General features: G+C 58.2%; 2 protein-coding genes across 4 annotated transcripts in view; one reads left to right on the forward strand and one right to left on the reverse strand.

Annotated features, from left to right (window-relative positions):
* Nucleotides 1–17,418, forward strand: part of FAM163B (family with sequence similarity 163 member B) — a 34,916-nt gene extending 17,498 nt beyond the window's left edge. Inside the window, exons 2-3 of the mRNA XM_025360078.1 lie at nucleotides 14,221–14,336; nucleotides 15,037–17,418. Coding sequence (XP_025215863.1) covers nucleotides 14,244–14,336; nucleotides 15,037–15,444 — 501 coding nt within the window. The 5' untranslated portion in view covers nucleotides 14,221–14,243 and the 3' untranslated portion in view covers nucleotides 15,445–17,418. The remainder of the gene's footprint in view (nucleotides 1–14,220; nucleotides 14,337–15,036) is intronic.
* Nucleotides 17,419–18,962: 1,544 nt separating this feature from the next.
* The window catches only part of ADAMTSL2 (ADAMTS like 2), a 43,164-nt gene continuing 40,973 nt past the window's right edge, over nucleotides 18,963–21,153 (reverse strand). For all 3 annotated transcript variants that reach the window (XM_025359865.1, XM_025359864.1, XM_025359866.1), the window contains exons 18-19: nucleotides 20,504–20,648; nucleotides 18,963–19,735 (exon numbers count right to left, since the gene is read on the reverse strand). In XM_025359865.1, coding sequence (XP_025215650.1) covers nucleotides 19,617–19,735; nucleotides 20,504–20,648 — 264 coding nt within the window. In that variant the 3' untranslated portion in view covers nucleotides 18,963–19,616. The remainder of the gene's footprint in view (nucleotides 19,736–20,503; nucleotides 20,649–21,153) is intronic.

Raw genomic sequence — 21,153 nt, forward strand, 5'->3', positions numbered from 1 at the left:
GCCCAGGATCAGCCTGTTGCTCTCCAGGAGCATCGGTCAGAATCCTCTCGGGGGCTTGCTGGGCCTCACCCCCAGAGTTTCTGACCCCATGGGCCTGGGTGGGACTTGGAACTCTGCATTTTAATAAGCTCCCAGTTGATGCTGATGGTGCTTTAAGTAAAGAAGTCACAGGCCTGGGGGAGGCACAGACTGATAGTTATCTGCAAGGCTGCAGGACCAGGGTGGTGGCTGAAAGGCAAGGAGGGTGGCTGCGAGTCAGCAGTCGGCAAGCCCTTGGCTGGAGAGGGAAATGTTCACGGGCTCAGCCTCCCCACCCCTTTGCCCTTCTTGTATGAGCCCCTCGGCACAACCAGTGTGGGCATCTTCGCGGAAGAGGGAAGGCGCTCATCTATGGCTCCAGGCTCCCAGTCTACCTGACCAGTGGGGTGGACATTAGTGGCTGCTGGACACACCCTCGGCCTCCCTCTCAGGTCGCCCAGGAGTGAGCTCAATTCTGAGCTCAGGTTGACTTTTCCAAAACTTCCCCGATGGCAGAGGGGGGTGCATCTCTGCTCCCTGGAGTTGCAGTCGCGATTCTCTTACACAAGAAATCCCACAGGGGCATGGCACCACCTCAGCCCTCCCAGGGTGCTTGGCTCCCAGGGGCTCTGCCTCGGCCAGTGATTCAGCCCACAGGCATCTATGGAGCACCCACTGTTTACCAGGCCTGTGTATCAAGGTGAGACTGGGGGCCCACCCTTGTGGAGCTGGACACGAGGTCATAGTGTCCTCGGGAGGCTGGCCAAGGGAGTAGCTCCAGAAAAACAAGGAAAACGAACAGGGTGGGCCAGGCAGGAAGCAGTGGGGGAGGCCACGCAAGCTTCCTGGAGAAGGCGAGGCCCAGCATCATCTTAAAGGGCCAGAAGGAGTCAGTCCCCTCGAAGGGAGAGGGCAGTGGGGGTGCCAGGGGTCTCCCAGGCCAAGGGACAGCCCCTGAGGCCAGCAGGTGCATCCCCAGAGCGGTCCCTGTCCTGAGGCAGAGGCCACACAGACAGGCTTAGGGTGAGGGCCAGGTTGGTCCCAAGGAGTGAGGATTCACTCAGAGGAGCCCCTGCCGGGCCGGGCCTGCTTTGGGGGCCATCCTTCGGGGCAGTGGTTCTCCCAGTGTGCTCCCCACACCCACAGCATCAGCATCCCCTGGGCACTTGGGAGAAAGGCATGTTCCCGGCCCACCTGAGTCCGAAGCTGCAGGGTAGAGCCTGAAGCTGCAGGGTAGAGCCTGCAGTCAGGTTTCAGTGCATTCGGGGGATGCTGGTGCAATCCCAGTGTGAGGGACAGGCCGCTATGGGGGCACCAGGGAGGACCGGACAACCTCTCCTATGGAGAGCTCACACTGGCTGTGGAGAAGGCCAGGCAGGGTCCCCTGCAGGGAGACAAGCCAGGAGGAGGGGCAGGATGAGCTTTTTTTGTGCACGGCCCCAACAGGAGCAATGTGGGTGTCATTTCAGCCGCAGTTACTGCCCCCTCAAAACACCCAGGTGGGCAGTGCCCTGAGGCTGGGCCCTGATGTCTCCCCCATCTGAAACAGCACCTGGTTCCTGGCCTAGGTAAATACAAAGCCCACCGTGGTGGACCCAGGATGGAGAAGGTTGGGAGGCAGGGGTCCAGTGCCAGAGCATAGCAGGCGCCTGCCACTGCGGAAGAGGCTGCCCTGGCCCCGGGAGGCTGGCTGCTTGGCAGGAGGTGGTCATGGCAGTGCAAGGTAGACCCAGAAGGGAGGCAGCTGCTTGTGAGTGGGGTGGGCTGGGCTTGGGCCTTGGAAGACAGACCAGGATACCCCAGTAGCTGGGCCCTGCCCTGTCCAGAGCCTGCCTGCCTGCTGAGGGACCCAAGGAGAGAGGCTTTCTGCCAACGCAGGGGGCAGGGCCAGCAGCTTCAGGGCTGGTGCCTCTCTCAGGATCCCCGGAAGCTTCCTTCACAAAAGGCAATGGGAGTATCCAGGGTTCTTTCTCAACCTGGCCCCATGTGTCCCATGTCCTGGCCGAGAATGCTGTTCTGTTGGCCCCTTGACACCCAGCGGCCCCTCAGGCAGAGAAGAGCTTGGTAAGGGCTGGAATTCCTAGCTGGGGGCAGAGTTTCCAGCCCACGCTGCTGGCTGGGGTCTGGGGTGCCTTCCATGTGTCTACTGGCTCTCAGGGTTCTCCTGGGACTCCAGGCATGTCCCCGGTGAGCAGAGACTCCGTCTGCTCCTATTCGTAAGGCTGAGTCAAAAAGGGCTTTACTGAGCATGCAGGAGTTTTATCGAACATTATCTCAACGTGCTGGGCCATTTTGGTGGGTAAAGGCCTGGAATTGTATAAAGCCTGCACTTCCTCCTTCTTTGTGCCTCCGTTTCCTTGTCTTTGCGTGAGGATGCTCAAAGTATCTATGCCAGCCGTGCCTATGGGATTCACTGAAGCACCGGGGAGTCCCCAGCCCAGCACGGGGCTAAGTTATTTGTTTAATAAACGAAAGCTCTGGTAGTTCCAGCAAGTCCTGGCCTGGCCCTCCCTCCCGTCCACCTTCCAGGTCCTGAACTGGGACTAGGATCTGGGCTCAGTTTGAGGAAGAGGAAAAGAAAGAAAAGAAAAGAAAAGAAAGAAAAGAAAAGAGAAAAGAAAAGGGAGGGGAGGGGAAAGAAAAAAAGGAAGGAAAGAGAGAGAGAAAGAGGGAGAAAGGAAAGAAAGAAGGAAGAGAGGGAGGGAGGAAGGAAGGAAGGACGGAAGGAAGGACGGAAGGAAGGAAGGAAAGAAGGAAGGAAGGAAGGAAGGACAGAAGGAAGGAAGGATGGAAGGAAGGAAGGACGGAAGGAAGGAGGAAGGAAGGACGGAAGGAAGGAAGGATGGAAGGAAGGGAGGGAGGGAAGGAGGGAGGGAGGGAGGAAGGAAGGGAGGGAGGGAGGGAAGGAGGGAGGAAGGAAGGGAGGGAGGGAGGGAGGAAGGAAGGGAGGGAGAGAGGGAGGGAGGGAGGGAGGAAGGAAGGAAGGAAGGAAGGACGGAAGGAAGGAAAGTTAAGTCCAGCAGCAGAGAGGGTTTTACAAACCCAACTTCTGCACGTTGTTATTTTTAAGGGAGAGAAAAAACCTGCCCCGTGGGTAGCTGAGCTGGGACTTGCCCGGAGTTTTCAAGCCCCACTGTCCCGCCCCCCATTTCCTGACCCACGGCCGGGAGATCAGGAAACCACAGCCCAGAAAGTTCTTGATGCATCTCATCTACCTTCTCCTGGCGGCCTGGAGCCCTGGCCTGGCCTACAGCTCTGTGCTGCTGTTACCGCCCCCTGGGAAACACTGGGGATCAGCTAGGTGAGGGTGGGGGTCACGGGGGCAGGAGCCCAGCCCACTCAGGGCCTGCAGTGCAAGTGTGCCCAGCGGCCCTCCACGCATTGGAATCAGCGCCAATGCTGCCCTACTGTGTGCGTGCACTGTGCCGCCCCCTGGTGGCCAGAGGACTGCAGTGGGAAACCAGGTTCTTGCCTTCATGAGGCTTAGGTTTGATGCAGGGAAGTGGGCGAGTTTACCCCGTCCCTACAGGCAAGCTGAGGGTGAGGATGGAAGGAAAAGGAGAGACATCAGATTTGATGTGGCACACCATGTTCACCCCTGGAGCCCTCACCCTTCACCATGTGACGTTGTGCTTTTCTCTCCCCACACTAGGCTCCTTGGCTCTCTTATTTCCTTGCTTGCAAAATGAGCATAATAATAATCCTTGCCTTGGCTGTCCCAGCAATTAAAGGAGACGTTGGAGAAGGGTGCCATGCCCTCCTGGCACAGAGATAGTGGTGCTTGGCACAGGATCCTGTGCTTATTATTACTAAGAGGTATGGGGAGCCATGCAGGGTGTTTGAGCGAGGTAGCAACCTGTTCAGACCTACAGTTCGGGAACCCCAGTGGGGCAACACAGGATGGCATGGGCAGGAGCCCCAGCTCACGGGATTTCCCAGGTCCCAGGGGTATTGCTGAGCATTCTGCTTGTTGAAGAGCAGGTTTCTCTGCTGTGTTGAAATCATCAATGTCAACAGTTGTAGGGCCTGACAGAGAGATGGGCCTGAACCACGAGCTTCTTCAGGGATGTGCATAAATATTTCAGACCACGAGGTGGTCAGAGCAGGAGAGGAGGGGCTTTTGGGAGAGACTGCTGAGCTCAGCATCCAGAAATCCAGTCCTTTGCCCTCCTCCCATTCCCTCTACCAACAACTTAGTGCCCACGACCATTCAGGGTGACTGGCCTGTGTCTCACTCCGCAGCAGATGTGCCCAGTGACCCTGGGCAAGGCCCCCTCTCTGGTGAGCACAGCCACCCAACTGCACAATGAGTGGGTCAGCAGCATGCTAGATGCCTCAATATGCTAGATCCCTCAGCATGCTAGATCTTTCAACCTACTAGATCCCTCAACACACTAGATCTTTCAACCTGCTAGATTCCTCAACACACTAGATCATTCAACATGCTAGATCCCTCAACATGATAGATCCTTCAACATGCTAGATCCCTCAACACACTAGATCCTACAACATGCTAGATCCCTCAACATGATAGATCCTTCAACATGCTAGTGCTGGATCCTTCAACATGCTAGGTTGTTCAACATGCTAGATCCCTCAGCATGCTAGATCCTTCAACATACTAGTGCTAGATCCTTCAACATGCTAGATCCCTAAACATGCTAGATCTCTCAATATGCTAGATCCCTTAACATGCTAGATCGCTTAACATGCTAGATCCTTCAGCATGCTAAATCCCTCAACACACTAGATATCTCAACATGCTAGATCCCTCAACATGCTAGATCCTTTGGCATGCTAGATCTCTCAACATGCTAGATCTCTCAGCATGCTAGATCCCTCAACATGTTAGATCTCTCAACATGCTGGATCCTTCAGCATGCTAGATCCCTTAACATGCTAGATCTCTCAACATGCTAGATCCCTTAACATGATAGATCCTTCAGCATGCTAAATCCCTCAACACATTAGATATCTCAACATGCTAGATCCCTCAACATGCTAGATCCTTCAGCATGCTAGATCTCTCAACATGCTAGATCTCTCAGTGTGATAGATCCCTCAACATGCTAGACCCTTAACACATTAGATCCTTCAACATGCTAGATCCCTCAGCACAGTAGATCTCTCAACATGCTAGATCCCTCAACATGTTAGATCTCTGAACATGCTAGATCCTTCAGCATGCTAGACCCCTTAACATGCTAGATCTCTTAACATGCCAGATTCCTGAACATGATAGATCTTTCATTATGCTAGATCCCTCAACACACTAGATCTCTCAACATGCTAGATCTTTCAGCGTGCTAGATCCCTCAACATACTCGAACTTTAACAGGCTAGATCCTTCAGCACACTAGATCCTTCAACATGCTAGATATCTCAACAAGCTAGATCCCTCAACATGCTGGATCCTTCATCATGCTAGATCCCTCAACATGCTAGATCTCGCAACATGCTAGATCCTTCAGCATGCTAGATCCCTCAACATGCTAGATCTCTCAACCTGCTAGACCCTCAACATGTTAGATCCTTCAACAGGCTAGATCCTTCAACATGCTAGATCCTTCAGCATGCTAGATCCCTCAACATGCTAGATCTATCAACATGCTAGATCCCTCAACATGCTAGATCCTTCAGCATGCTAGATCCCTTAACACACTAGATCTCTCAACATGCTAGATCCCTTAACGTGCTAGATCCCTCAACATTCTAGATCCTTCAGCATGCTAGATCCCTCCGCATGCTAGATCCCTCAACAGGCTAGATCTGTCAACATGCTAGATCCCTCAACATGCTAGACCCTTCAGCATGGTAGATCCCTCGACATGGTAGATCCTTTAGCATGCTAGATCCCTTAATAAGCTAGATCCTTCAGCATTCTAGATCCCTCAGCACACTAGATCTCTCAACGTGCTACATCCCTCCACATGCTGGATCCCCCAGCATGCTAGATCCCTCAACATGCTAGATTCTTCTGTACCACTGAGCCCACCCCCACCCCAGAGTTGGGATCCCACCTCCTTGGGCCAGACAGCCCAGGTGTTCCCTCCTCTGGGCAAGCAGAACCTGGAGCCCGAGGTGGCAACTCCAGGCCTGACAGCAGCGGCCACAACTCAAGCTTTATTTTTCCAAGTTATTCCCCAGATCTTTCTGTTCAAGGTCCTTAAGCAGCGTGGTAGCCTGCCTGACAGAAGGGCCCTACAGGCCAGGCCTCCTGCCAGCATGATCTATCTGAGCCCTCCATGGCACTGCCTGCTGCTCTGCCCCAGACAGGGCCAGTGGTGTCCCCATCTCCCACCATCTCTGACTCGGTCTCAGCAGAAAGGGGCTGGGACTGGCCAGTGGTGTTTGAGCAGAGTCTGCGATTCCCTGGTGCCAAAGCAGGGAGTGCCACCAGCTTCCCCATTGCCCGACCTCACGGCTCAGGGTGTGGGGATCTCTCACCTTTGCCTCCGTGGCCACTCCTGGCCTCCTGGGCAGATGGCAGCAGTGAGGTCCTGGCGAGTACTGGGCTCCCACCTTCCCCTCCCCTCCCAGGCTCGTCTCCCATTCCCCCATCACCGTTTTCTTTTTTCTGTCTCCTTTCCCTCTCTCTGCTCCAGGGGCTCCCAGGGAGATCCCAGGAAAGAGCCTCAGGGACTCTAGCCTGAGAAAGTAGGGCCAGCTAGACTGGGCAGAAGCTGAGGTTTGAGGCAGGCCTGACTCTTGGGGTGATGGTCTGAGTGCCCCACCTCCCTCAGACCACCCAAAGCTCCAGCCCAGGAGTCCCAGCCACTCATCTCCAGGAGACCCAGGGAGCAGCCAGGCAGCCCTCAGCCAGGGCCCCCTCTCCTCCCAAACCTTCCTGGCGGGAGCTCTCTCAGCTCCACCTGACTCAGTCTCTAACTGTACTGAAGGTTAGACCCTGCCCACTGGGTCAGAGGAAGCAGTGACCCCTGAGGACCAGGAAGCCCCCAGGAGGCTTTGGCACAGCCCCATGACAGAGGCCAGGAGGCCTGATCCTGACACTCCCTGTCCCGCCCTATGGTTCCTGAGGTTGGCAGACAGTGATTTCCTGGGGACCAGGTCAGGGGGGACAATCACCTACTCCTTTCAGTTTCTTGCTTCCTGATTATGGCTCCAGGGCTTCCCAGCCATCCACAGCTTTGGCGTTGGCTCCAGCTCCTCTCCTCCTGGTCCACAGCACCCCTCGACTCCCCTTCTCAGCTCCACACCATGCCCATGGTGGGCCAGGCAGGGCTCCAGCCCTGGGTCGCCCCGGTCGCGTGTCAGCTGAAACTGGTCTTGAGACTGGCCTCTGTGGCTTGGACTCCAGACAGGGATGGGCTTTGAGCTTCAACAAGACTCCTTGAAGAGCAAGGTCCGGCGTCTGTCCAGTCGGGTTTTCCGTTGCTCAGTGGATCTTCTCACTCTTCTGGCCTCAGTTTACTCCCTAGAAAATATGGGTCAGGTCATCTCCTTGCAGAGATGTGTCAGACCCCCTGCTTCCCCTATGGCCTCGGGAGTGGGCTCTGGACGGTGGCTGAACCACTGTTGCCTCAGTTCACGCCACCACCTGGGAAAGCCGCCCGCACTGGGGGGTCCCAGGGTGAAATGAGATGAATGTACAGAGTCCCGCGAAGCCTGGCTGAGGTCACGCTGGTTCTTACGACCCCTGACATGGTTGAATGACAGTCCTGAGAAAGGCAGGGACCCATTGCTCCCCATCACATCCCACCCCTGCCTCACTCCCACCCAACTGCCCAGCTCCAGCTGGCCCAACGTGGAAATGGCTTCCATTCTTCAAGAGCACAGACACCCCCAGGCATCACCATTTGCATTTTTGTGCCAAACACACTCCTGCTAGGCAGTGAACCACAGACCCTTAGAGCCCCTCCATGGTACTGACCCCAGGGGGCTCTCCAGCTGCGGTCTGGGGGGAGCTTCTGGAAATCCGTGAAACCTCAGAAATGGCCAGCAAGATGCCGTGCCGTGGTCCCTGTGCTCTTTCTGGGGGCCCTCCAAGGAATCCAGGCAACCACGGGGGCAAACCCTGGGCACAGGCAAGTTTTCCGAACACCAGCTCCCCACTCCGTGCCAAGCCTGGCAGCACCAGTCCCCCTGCTATGGGCATTTTCTGCCTCCTAGACAGACCGCAAGACCCTCAGAACCTATAGTGGGCAGGGGTCTGATTCACTGCCCCCATTTCCCCCGCCGCTGAGCTGGGGATACAGCTGGGAAGACAGACATTCCAGGTGCTGTGGGGAACTGCCCTCCAGGCCCCCAGACTCCCTCCTGCCAGCCCACTCCCAGCCGGGCTCTGGATAACGTCTCAGAGACCAACCGCGGCAGCGCAGGGCAGCCGAGCACTTCCTCGTCTGTTTATTACTGAACGCCGGCATCTGGGAGCCCGCGGAGCATGAAATTAGGAACAAATGTGCAGGAGGTCTAGACAGGAACTCTGCGGGCTGCTCTCCTTCGATCGAGGACGCCGGGGCCCTTGGGCTTCCAGGTAGTGGGAGCGTCTTTGTAACCAGACAGATGTGTTTGTGGAGGAAAAGGCACTCTGAGTCTCCGTAAGCCCTCGATGAGACGCCAGCATGGGGAGGAGTCTGACCGTGAGGCAACAAGCCTGGGTTCCAGGTCCAGCTCTGCCCTGGGCCCCCAGGGTTGGCCTTCTCTGCCCTGGCCTCGGTTTCCCCATCTGGAAATGGTGGGCACCCGCCTCACCTGGTTAGAGGGGCCGCTTGTGAAGCTGTCAGATTGCAGGGCCCGTGCAACTGCACTGCCGTCGGGGCGTCTGTGTGTTGACCAGGCTCTCCTGTCCTGGGGCCCGGTTGGTTTGGAAGGCGCGGGGCTGGATGAGCCAGAGGGCACAGCCAGTGCCGAGGATGCAGGCCTTGGCTTCTCCCTGGCTCCTACCACGAGCGCTGGGCATCTCAGGTGAACAAGGCAGACAGAAGCCTTCATTAAACGTCGCCTGGGCCCTGCACCATGCAAGGCAGTGGCAGGGGCTGGGGCTGGGGCACAAAATAAATAGGCTCTGGGGGTCCGTTCCTGTGGGCTTTAAGGCAAGTGAGGGAGACGTGGCAAGAGGGACAGAAAACTAGCAGAGTCTGAAATTCAGCACAGGATGTGTGGCCCAGATGGCGGTGAGCAGGGGGTCTCCTGCCAGGGAAAGGCGGGTGTGGGGAGAGGGCTCCCGGGGGAGGCAGGTGAAGGCTGGTGTCTGGCTTTGCTGCCAGGTGTTTCCTGCCCCACCCCCAGCTCCACGCCATTCATTCCTCGGTGCCGGTGCCGCAGGAGACAACTGAAGCTTGTAAACGCAGCTGGCTCTCCCTGCCGGCTGCAGAGACTAGACAGGGCCCTCAGAAGGGGACTGTTGCCCGCCCAGGCCCCCTCGCCACAGACTCTGTGGACAGGGGTGGGGGACGCACAGGGGAGCCCCGTCTCACAACCTGTCCCTGTAAAAACCCGGGGTGGGAACAGGGAAGCAAAGCCATTTATAAAGCTTTAAAACCAATTATGGTCCCAGGGGGCAGATAAACAATTCAGCGCTATTCTCGCCAAATTGCCTTGGCTGGCAGTGCGGAGGCTTCAAGGGAGCTGGAAAAGGGGGGTGGCCCGAGTCACAACCAGGCGGCAGAGTGGCCTCCGCCAGGCTGTCACTAGGCCTGACCCGCATGGCTCTGCCTCCAAGGCTTGGTCTGGGCTGTTCCCAGCACCAACAGACCCTCTCCGTCTCCCAGCCCATCCTTCACGGCCCGGCTCAGAAACTTCCTCCTCCAGGAAGTCTCCTTTGGTTCCTCCCCTATCCATTACCACCCTGAGCACCCAAGTCCTCCCCTGTTCTCTCAGGCACTCAGCTTTCTCAGCGCACAAGTATCCTTGGGAGCCAAAGTGTCTGTAGCCCTTTCCCTTCTCTGCCTACCCTTGGAGGGTGTCATCTGGCTTTATTGCTTTATCACTTGATGCTTGTTTACATTTTCATAATCCTGACTTTGTTGGGTGTCTAAATCATCTGGATTCCTGGCAGGGCCGATTAAAACTCCACGTCCCCCAGAGTGGGGAGGAATCAGTGTCTAAACCCTGCCACACCCATCTTACAGATAAGGAAACTGAACCCAGGGAGAGGCCTCTGACCCAAGGTCACCAGCAAGAGTAGAGCAGGACGGAGGCCCCTCAGGCGCGTGTCACCTGGGCCACAGCTGAGTAGAGTCCTGGAGTCCCCAGGGAGGAGGCTGAAGGTGAGCACTCAGGGAGGGCAGCAGGCGGTCCGTATTCTTCCCCCATTAAATGAAGGGGTGGGATGTGGTCCTTCTCAGCTCTGGCGTTTGAAGTTTTGAAGTTCTGTGGTGTGCGTTAAAGTTCAGGAAGGCTTCCTGGAGGAGGAGGGCGCGTGCTGGGCTTTGATGGTGTGGTAGGCCCGGGGGGATAGGCATCCCAGAGGGTGCAGCACAGCAAGAGCAGAGGGGAGGCAGGAGGGTGGGGGCCCAGGGAGGCCGTGTTGCTGGGAGCTGCTCGGAGTGAACTGTGGGCTGATGTCAGGCCGGGCGCTGGTGGAGCTGCCAGTGGAGTGTGTGTCTGTCGGCCATGCCTGGCCCTGGGACCTGGCGCCGTCTCGGGCGTTGCTGCTCCTCGGCAGGCGGGCGTGTATCTGCCGAGCGAGGCTGAGAGGCTCCAGCTGGACCAGCCCGGGTGTTGGAGGGTGGCTGCTGACAGCCCTGGGCACCTGGCCTGAGCCGGCACCCTTCCCGTCACACTGCCAGGCCGCTCGCTGCTGGAGGAGACCTGGACCCAGAGGAGCTGCAGCCGGGCGGAGCCAGGGACCAGCTGCATCTCAGACCTGAGAGAGAGCTTTGCAGCGAGCGGGGCCAGCTCCCTCAGGGACCCGAAGAAGGACTCAGACCCGGGGAGGGATGCGATCCTAAGCACATCAGCACAGCACTGAGCACGGTGCAGCTGCTGTCCCACACAACCCCTGGGGGTCTCCCGTTTTATAGAGGAGGGAACTGAGGCAGAGGAATGGAGGCGTTGAAGGCCCATTCTTGCAGCTAACCCGAGGCAGAGCCAGGCTGGCACTTGAGGGCCCAGCCTGAGTGTCCTGTATGGCTCCGCAGTACCTGTCCCTGAGGGAGCCCCTCAGCCCAGCCACGGCCACCTGCAGTCTCCATCGTCCCTGCAGTCTCAGCCTGACAGCAGTGGGAGCCCCTCCACCCAGGGACATGCTCCCTATGGGAAAGCCGTGGCCCCCACTGCTATCAGTAAGCCCCAGCCGTGGGCCCCCAGCCATGGCCCCTAGTGGAGGGTGGTGCTGAATTTTAATCCCTGCATGATCACAGACAACACTCGGGCATGAGCCTCAACCTCCCTCAACCCCTCCCAAGCTGTGCGAGTGCCCTCATTGGTGAAGTGGGGCCATAATTACCTGGGTGCAAATAGCAAAAATGCACTCCAGGTGACAGGCACACAGCAGGAGTCACTCTGCAGGTGTCAGGGAGGGATCGGCACCAGAGTCAGGACCACAACGGCAATCTCTCCCGCAGCTGTGGCTGGCCTTCCTCGCCCCCTCCGGGGACCAGCGCCTTCTGCCTCTCCAACATGTGGCTGAAAACTCCACCCGTGGCTACAGCCTGGCCACAGCCTGAGCACTCATGTCTCTACCCAAGGTCAAGCGACCAGCAGGGACCGGCCAGTGTCTCAGGTTTTAATTCCATTTCCCAGGAGAGAGGCCAGCTGACCCAGTGTGGGGTGCACGTCCATCCTGAACCCAGTAAACTGGCCCAAAGGGCAGCAGCAGAGGGCTCAGATGTGGCCACCAGCCTCTTGGCTCAGAGCACAAAGAAGAGGGCCATGGCTAGGCCAGCACCCCCAAACCTGATATCAGCACAGCATGTGCTTCCCCAAAGGTGCTGTGGTATTCAGGACATTCATATGGAGGAGATATGGGGTTTAGCAGTCGGGGTAGGGCGGCAGGGGCCCCAAGGTGGATGGTAGCAGCGGATCCAGCCCTGACCTGACCCAGATCCCTCATCTTACTGGTGCTGGGGCCTGGGCAGGTCACTTCTCTCCAGGCCTCAGTTTGCTCCCTAGTGGGATCATTTGAATATCAAAAAGAATCATGACTGCAGTGGATTGAAACACATCAAATATATTTTCAAAAATCAGTGAGATTGCACTGGCGAGTTTCCACACAGAAAGGCAAGCTGGGGCAGACAACAGGCTGGGACCAACAGGGACGTGGGGCCTGCAAACGGGACAGGGGCAGCCTTTGGTTCACTGAGAGGTGCGGGTCTGGGCTGGCCTGTTCTCCATCCTCCCGGCACACACACAGCTACAAACCTCAGGGCACCAGCTCATTCTGATCCCTGATAAAGAGAGGAACGGAACCTCTAAGACTTCCCTCTGCAGGCCACATGCTAGGGTAGCCACACAGATGATAAGGGAATGTGCTTTCGAGCTTTTTCAAGAAGAACTGGAGCTCATAAACGCGGAAGGAAGGACACCATATGGAAAGTTACTACTTTGTAACTCCCAGTGAAGTAACAGATCCAGGTCATGCACAGGAGGCTACAGCAATGGTCCGGGAGACCCACGGGAACCTGGCGACGGGAGAACGGGCCGAGAGCAGCTGCGCCCATTAGCTGATTGTGATGTCAAGATGAGAGGGACAGCAGACATCAGGCCCCTGGAAATGATGCAACAGGAAGCCAGTTTAGAGGAGAAACACTGATAAAGGAGCATGTTCAATGCCATGCAAGGAATTGCGGCCAGTTCCAGTGCATGGAAAATTCCGTCAGATAAACAACCCAGTTTCTCTAATCAACAACGTGGGGGTGCGGGGCGTGAATGGGTTTCGAGCCGTTCTAGAGCAAAAGGAGCCAAACGCAACTACATCCTGATTTGAACTAACCAACTGTAAAAAAGGCATTTCCAAGATGACAGGAGAAAGCTAAACGTAGGCTGGGTAATTTTTTAAAAATCCTCCTCCGTCAGATTCTGCACTGAAGTATTTATGGGTAAAGTGATATGCTCTGTGATTTCCTTTAAAATACTCCAATCTCTTCCTCCACCCCATCCCCCAGCAAGAAAAAAAAAAAAAATGAGGCTTGGGAAATTGAGGAAGGGAAGTGGCGCCAGCTCCCACTGTTTTGTGAGAGGTGATTGTGAAGCATTCAGGAATGCTGTAAGCTGCTTGTCAAACCTTGCTTGAACTGCAACTGGCCATGGTAAGAAAATCTACACCACAAAAATCAGCAAATGCTCCCAGCCGGGAGCTTTGAGAGCTGGTTTATCAGCACACCCCAGGACAGGGATGAGCTGAATGCAGCAGCCACTGACAGCATCACTCCAGCCTCCCTGCCTCGTGTTTGGTGGATGTTCTCCGTAAGAAGGAGTTTGCAAAGGGCATGTCCCTAGGCCTGGAAATCCCACTTCTAAGAATGTATCCTGAAAGCCACTGAAGCAGGTTCCAGTGGTTCCCATTACTTAGCTACAAAGACGCTTATTAAAACATTGCTAGAAATATTTCTTTAATGTAAGAAACCCAAACGTCAGGCAGGAACTGGTTTTCAGTTTCGCAAGATGAAAAATTCTGGAGATTAGTTGCCCAACAGTGTGAAATATACCTCATGCTACTGAGCTGCACATTTACAAATGGAGAAGATGGTACATTTTATGTGTGCTTTACCACAATTAAGCATTTTAAAGAAAAGGGGTCGGTTACATGAAACAATGGAATCGGGCTAGAGATTATGTTGCAGAAGAAAATGTAAGGATATGACAGAATAATGGTGAGATGAAAATGCAGGGAAGCAGGTTACAAAACCATATGTTCGGCTTGACTGCATTTGGGTAAATTTTAAAACGTGCGAGCTTGTAGAGCCAGGCTGGAAGGACGCCATTCATTGAGAGCATGCTACGCTGAGCATGGAGAGACACGCTTGTAAAAGCGTCACAAAACCCTGGGCTATTAGCGTCCACCTTCTACAGATGTGGAAGCTGAGTCTGGGAGAGGGGCAGGGACAGAGGCCAGCTGAGGCAGAGCAGGGCCTGGGGCTGCTCCTGCAGCCCGTCCCAGGCAGAGCCCCTGCTTCTCCCGGGCACATCCTGGAGTGCTTTTTTTCCCCTCAGGCTTGTCTTCTCAGTTCTCTAGAATAGCACGGGTGACTTTTGTGGTGAGGAAGCGTGATGCTCTAAAGCTGGCGGCGTGTGTTGCAGGCTGTTGATGGAGAAGGGGGCGGATGACAGCCGGGACCGTGGTCATCACCGGGGGCATCTTGGCGACTGTGATTCTGCTCTGCATCATCGCTGTTCTGTGCTACTGCCGGCTCCAGGTACTCCCGGGCGGCAGGGAAGGGGACAGGGCGGGGAGGCCCGGAGGGTGCCCCTACCTCGGGAGGGAGCCCCGCGTGAAGGCCACAAGGGTCACGGCCCGGGAAGTGGGAAAGCCCTGTGGCAGAGAAGCCACACAGCAGAAGGCAGCCGGGAGCCCACCACGGGGTTCAGTAAGACGTGCCTGACTCCCCTCACCCAGAGCTTTTAATGAGGCTCAGAGACAGGAAGGGACTTAGCCAAGGGCACCAGCTGCCCAGAGCGGGTGCCGCAGTAAGCACTCCCTTCCCGCCTGCACTCCAGGGCCCTCCAGGGTCCCCATGTCTCCCTGAGAGATAATGGGGAGCCATCGGGGCAGGGCGAGGCAACACAGCTGCCAGTGCCTGTGACCCCCAGCTCTGCTGATGTGGGGCTGCGAACCCCTCCGTGCCTCAGTCTCCCCACCTGCAAAATGAGATAACAGTCACACCTGCGTGTGGCTGGGCGGAAGAGATGAGTGGATCGTCGTGAAGCGCTCAGCACTGTGCCTGGCCTGAGCCAGACCCATAGCACTGGTTAAACAGCTGAGGTGTCAGGCCTGGGCTTGGGCCACCCGACTCCCGCTGTGCCTGTCTGCCCTCCCCAGTCAGGGGTAGCCTTTCCCGCGTGTGGGTTCTGGGGTGGGAGCAGGCGGCCACACGGTCACCGTCCCTCTGCCCGCAGTACTACTGCTGCAAGAAGGACGAGTCGGAGGAGGACGAGGAGGAGCCGGACTTCGCCGTTCACTCGCACCTGCCCCCACTGCACTCCAACCGCAACCTGGTGCTGACCAACGGGCCGGCGCTCTACCCCACTGCCTCCACCTCCTTCAGCCAGAAGTCTCCGCAGGCCCGCACCCTGTGCCGCAGCTGCTCCCACTGCGAGCCCCCCGCCTTCTTCCTGCAGGAGCCGCCGGAGGAGGAAGAGGACGTGCTGAACGGCGGGGAGCGCGTGCTCTACAAGAGCGTGAGCCAGGAGGACGTGGAGCTGCCCGCGGGGGGCTTCGGGGGCCTGCAGGCGCTCAACCCCAACCGCCTCTCGGCCATGCGGGAGGCCTTCGCCCGGAGCCGCAGCATCAGCACCGACGTGTGACCCGGGCCAGCCCCCGGGACCCTGGCCTGGAAGGTCCTGAGACCATGGGGGGATTCCTGTGGCACACCCACCTGGCCCCAGGCCCCAAGTGGGGCTTGGCTGAGCCCTCCTCGAATCCCTGTCCTCAGGGGAGGCCCAGGCTTGGGGAGCCCCCAGGCTCACGGCAGGGATAAGGCTCACTGAACACAAACGTGTCCTGGGGGGAGGCACAGCTGGGGCCTGGGGCTGGAAGGACCAGGTGACCATACAGCCAGCCGGGCGTGCACCAGGGCTCTCAGGCTCGGAGGCCACCGATACTCCTGATGCTTCTGTCTCAGACCCAACAACTTGGCCATCCCAGGAGGTCTCCATGTGTCACCCCCTCCCTGGGTCTCAGCCTTCTCACCTGCTCAAGGAAGGGATGACCTCAGTGAGGCCCAGGGCTCTGCAGCAAGGCCCTTCCTGGCAATTGCAGACCAAGGATTCTGCCCCTCCACCCTGAACTCTGGCCTCTCTCTCTTCCTCTATTTTTCCCTCTCTCTCTCTCTCTCTCCCCTACCCGTCTGTCCCTCTCATACACACACTCTCCAGGGTTCAAGTGCCAAATATCTGCCCAGGCTGAGACACATTGTGCTGAGCCCCCTGCAGATGGACAGGTTGCCCCCTAGAAGGGAGACTTTCAGGGGCAGCAGGGCCCTTGGGATGCTCAGCCCCGACCGGCTTTTTAGGGGAAGAGGGAGGCACGGGGAGAGGGAGAGGCCATGTCGCAGCCCACCTGCCGTGGGAGAGGCAACGCGGAAACGTATAGACCCAGTGCTCAGCCAGAAACAGGGCCAGCAAGCGGCAGTGCATGGAGGCAGCCCGAGGCTCGTTAGGTTGGGCAGAGCCGTGGCCCAGGGCTTGAAAACCCCCGAGTTCCCCATGAGACTTGGCTGACCCTTCCCACCCTTGGGCCTCAGTCTCCCCATCTTGTGTGATGAGGGGCTGGTCACAGAGAGACCCTGAGGACAGAGGTCTTCAGGCTCTGGGTCTCAATAGGAACTGAGAGCTCCAAGGGAGACAGAGCTGCAGGTCACCTCCCCTACCTGCTTCTCAGCAGGACCTAGGAGGCCCGTCCCAGCTCCTGGTGGACCCCAAGCAGCTGGAACCTACTGCTGCCATCTGAAGACCTCATCTGAGCCCACTCTCCCTCAAGCACACCCACCCAGGCTGAGGTCTCCTGGGAATTTTCACCGGCTCTCCTGCTGCTAAGGAAATGACGTCAGTGGTTACCCCAGAGAAATGCCCCAAACCCCGGGACACTAGCTGTCAGGGAGGCAGCCCTTCCTCAACCAGAAAGAGGCAACTATTTCCTCTCAGCAACCTGGCTCCAGGAGCCCCCTTCCCTCTCTGGGGCTCTCCCTCTCCTTCTGGGCCCTGCCATGGAGCCCCAGGGCCGGGGCAGCCCCTCTCTGCCCAGGGAAGGCACCGTCCTCAAAGACAAGGCTTTGCAGGGCAGTGGCCTTCCCTGAGCTGAGGGGTGGCCTGCGCAGGACACTTCTTGCCCTTACTCAAAAACGAAATCACCAGTTTCCAGAGGCTGGCGAAGACATAATTGTTATGTTTTCAGTTGTTTACCTCTTCTTACTTTCTCCCCTGCCTGGTTTGGATAGGCCAGTGGCATTCACCCTTGAGGTCCCTCGCAGCCCTGGCCCCCGGGGCCCGCCCACACCTCTGGCTTCCCCTGTGCGTCCTGTGAAGTGTGTTTCTGATGCGTCAGCGTGGGGGGTGGGCTGGGTGGGGTGGGGGTGAGGGCCCCGAGCTGGCCCGTGCTGTGGCTGTTCTGATTCAATTTCCCACTTCCTTTCTGGTCTCCATTCTCTCTGTAGATATGTAGATCTCTTTGAAACGAAGTAAACACCCATCCCTCCCAGCTCACTCTTCTCCACCGTGGGGACCTGCTGGGGGAGCCGCTGGCTCCCTGAGGAAAGTGAAGGCCAATAAAACATCTCCCACGTCCCCGTGCAGCGTCTTCAGTCCTCCCGGGTGTCCAGGCCGTCCACACCCACGCTTTTCCAACTTCTAGGAGGCAGAGTCAGCTTCTCCCTCAGGATGCGGCCAGTCGGGCCAGGGCTCTACCCGGCGGGGCCAAGAGCTGCTCTCTGGCTGGGGGGCACAGCAGTGGGCCACGTTTGATTTTGAGTTTCCCGGGTGGCTATCCATCCTCCAGCATTGAGAACTACCAGGATGGACTCTGAGCCCCTGGACAGAGGGTTGTTGGGGGACAGGCTGGGTCCCCTGGGACAAGTGACTGAGCATCTCTGGACCTCAGTTTTAGCCTCCGCACAATGGGGTAATCACGATGCCTGTATCGTGGGGACCTTTGGAAGATAAACCCAGGCAGGAGAGCTGAGGAGGTGCTGGGCACAGAACCTGGCATACAGTAAGTGTATACAGTAAGTGCTGGCAGAAAGGAGCAGCTGGGAGGAAAACAGTAAGACAGGAAGAAGATGTGGGTGGAGGGAGAGAGGAGGAGAGAAGAATAGCGAGGTGAGGGGGGACACAGGGTGAGGTGGACAGAGAGGCCTCAGACCCCCAGGTCTCAGCGACTTGGCTCTGCGACTTGGCTCAGCGACTTGGCTGGGGACCTTGAGCAAGTCCATCCCAGGGGCCTCTAACTCCTGGACTTTAGGGATGGAAAGGACCATAGTGATTGCAGCCCCTCAATGCAGGCACACTCAGAGACAAGAACCCGGGGGGGGGGTGCTGCCTCAGTTTCCCCAGAGTCCCAAGTCCTTCAGAAGCCACCCTAAAGCTGCGATGGACCCTGCTCTGGCTCCCAGTCTGAGGACAACCTGGCCTCACACTGAGGAAGCAGCCTGGCAACCACTCACCTCCCGGCCGCCTGTGTGCACGGAAACACCTCCTGGGGCCCTCTCCAGGCAGTACAGCCCCGTCCTTCCTCCCATGCGGCATCCTCCAGCTGTGTCGCTTTCCTCTCCCAAGTGCTCCTTCCCACCCTCTCGTCTGGAGAAGCCACTCCTGCTGCTGGGTCCACGAAGCAGCCCCTCCCCAGAAGCCCCTGTGTTCCTGCAGCCATGAGTCCAGGTCAGGAAGTCCTCCATGAGCTCCAGGAATGGCAGTGACGGTGCTGCTTCCTAGAGCTTGAGGTGGGTCCAGCCCCGGGCCCCCAATACCTGCCTCATCTCCTCTGTTCTTGCCCACGTGCTTGGAGGTGGGTGCCCTACACCTTAGCCAAGGTCTCTGACCCCTGCCCCCACAGGTCCTGTACCAGTTGCTGATGGGCTCGGATGTCAACTCCACTCCTCCTCCGGTGCCTGAGTCCCAGTGTCCCCAAACGCCCTCCCTGTACGCTTCCCACGCCTCTCGTTGCCTTTTATCTGCACCTGTCTTTCTCCTCGGAGCAGGTGCTGTGGCCCCCGCCGGCCCACCCTTGCACTCCAGGCCTCAGCAAGCTGGAGAGACCCCACAGAGCCAGGCCCGGGCCCACCAAGCCCCCAGGCAACCCACTCCTCCAGCCAGAAGCAACCAAGACCCCATGATGCCACCATAAATAGGACCACTTTATTAACATAGATGAGCACTGATGCTGACTGCAGGGGCGGGGCCCGCGGTCCATCCCCAAACGTCCCGTGGGCAATCGCCTCTGCCCGGGGTAGAAAGTGCGGCGGGAAGAGAGCTCCACGGGAGGGGCTCTATAGGAGGGAGCACGCCTGGGCCTCCTTGGCTGCCTGTGTCCCTCTCACCCTGTGGTCTCCGAGGGAGGGAGGCCCCCCCCACATTGGGCTCGCCTGCAAGTTTCCTTGAGAAGGCCCTGCCACCTAGAGAGGGCGTGGGCTGCCGGCCCGGGGCAAGACACCTCCACTGCTGGCTGTGGGCCTCGGGCCCCTCGGCTGGGGGCTGCTGGGGGCTGGGGAGTGGGAGCCACACACACAGGATCCACGCAGGAACACAGACAGGTTCCCACGGCACGGGTGGCCCTGTCTGGGGGAGGCCAGTGGGTGCCGGAGTCTCTGCCCCAGGAGCACAAAAGTCCATGGGCCGTGGGAAGTCCCCTCTTGACAGCCGAGACTCAGTGCCACGTCTCAGGCCAGCATGCCCTGCAGGAGGGGGGTCTGTGGAGGCCCCAGAAGCTGCAGCAGCCCCAGGAGGGGCGCTGGGTCTTCGTCTGGAAGGGGCTGCAGCTGCCGGGCCTAGGAGTGGGGGGGCCTGCAGGAGCGGCAGCACGCCTTGCTGTAGTACCAGTGCCCGCAGAGGTTCACCTTGATGGCCAGGGCACAGTTGGTACCTGGCTGGTCCTGGCAGCTGTCATCTGGAGAAGGAACACAGGGCGAAGCGGGGCAGTTTCAGGAGGTGCCCAAGGGGTGAAAACCCCAAGGACCCCTACGTGCAGTTTTCCAGGGGCAGGTGCCGTGGGCCTCCCACCCCATGGTGGGTCTCCATCTCTAGCTCTCTGCCACCTCTTTCCTGGCCCATCTCCGTCCCCAAGATGTCGCTGTCCCAGATCACACAAGGTGATCTGATCTGTGTCCCAAGAGGAGTGATGCCTAGAGGAGCTACAGATGCCACACCTGGAGGCCTAAGCATCCCCAAGGGGTCCACAAGGGCCGTCCACGTCCACCACTCAATGTATCCAAAACAGAACTCATCACGTGCCCTGCACCGGGCACCCCCATGGAGCCTGTCCCCTGTCCCTCCTCCAGGTGCCCAGGCCCTGCTTCAGCTGTTCCCCTCCCTGCCCCCTGTGTGCCAGCCCCTGGCCATTCCAGCTGAGTCATCCTGGATTCAGGGGCCCCGCCATCTGAAGCTGACACTTTTCCCAAAGTACAGGTCTCAGCATGGCTCCCTGGGGCCACGGAACCCCAGTCAGGCCTCCTCCATTCCCCTTCCCACTCTCCCCTCCCAGTGGGGCTCAGCCATGCTGGGAGGGAGCGTCCACTCCCAGCACACCTTGGTCTCTCAAGCTGGTTCCCAGGTTCGCCATCAACATGAACAATGCCTGCTCACCCTTCAGGCCCTGATTCTGTCCTCACCTCCCCCGGGAGGCCCCAGACCCACTCTCAGCTTCCCCGCTCCTCACCTGGGGGCTCCGTGGGGCAGGGCTGCAGATCACAGGCCTGTCTGCCAACAGGTTTCACCAGTGGATCGCAACCACGGACAATGTCGGTCCCCTGGTAGCACTTGACGTCTCGCATCCTCACGCCCACCCCGCAGGTCTTGGTGCACTAGTGTGGGAGAGACAGAGGGCCTGGGGAAAGCCTCCTGATGCAGCAGGGGCCTTGGCAGGAGGCGGGGAGCCTGCGCATTCCCCCTTCCCCACCCCACCCTTCCCAGGTGGCTGTGAGTCCCAGCTGACACAGGACCCGTGGAAGCCAATTTGAAACCCGACCTGCAGCTCCAGGGCTGAGTGGAGGTGCCGACAAAAGGGCATTGGCTGGCAGTCGGGAGGCTCTGATTGTCTCCCACCGAGGGCTGCCTCAGTCTCCCCAGATGCACAGTGAGGGGTGGTCCTTCCTCTCTCATCTCCCAGGGGTTCCGGGCACTGGCTGGCAGTCAGGAGGCTCTGATTCTCTCCCCACGCAGTGCTGCCTCAGTCTCCCCAGATGCACAGTGAGGGGTGGTCCCTCCTCTCCCATCTCCCCGAGGGTCCTCTGGACCCAGCTTTCCTGGGTCTGTGGTGCAGACTGTTTGTTGTGGGCCGATCAAATGCATCTCGCGAAGCCACCACTC

This window comes from Theropithecus gelada, chromosome 15 (assembly GCF_003255815.1).
Source record: "Theropithecus gelada isolate Dixy chromosome 15, Tgel_1.0, whole genome shotgun sequence".
Lineage (NCBI taxonomy): Eukaryota > Metazoa > Chordata > Mammalia > Primates > Cercopithecidae > Theropithecus > Theropithecus gelada.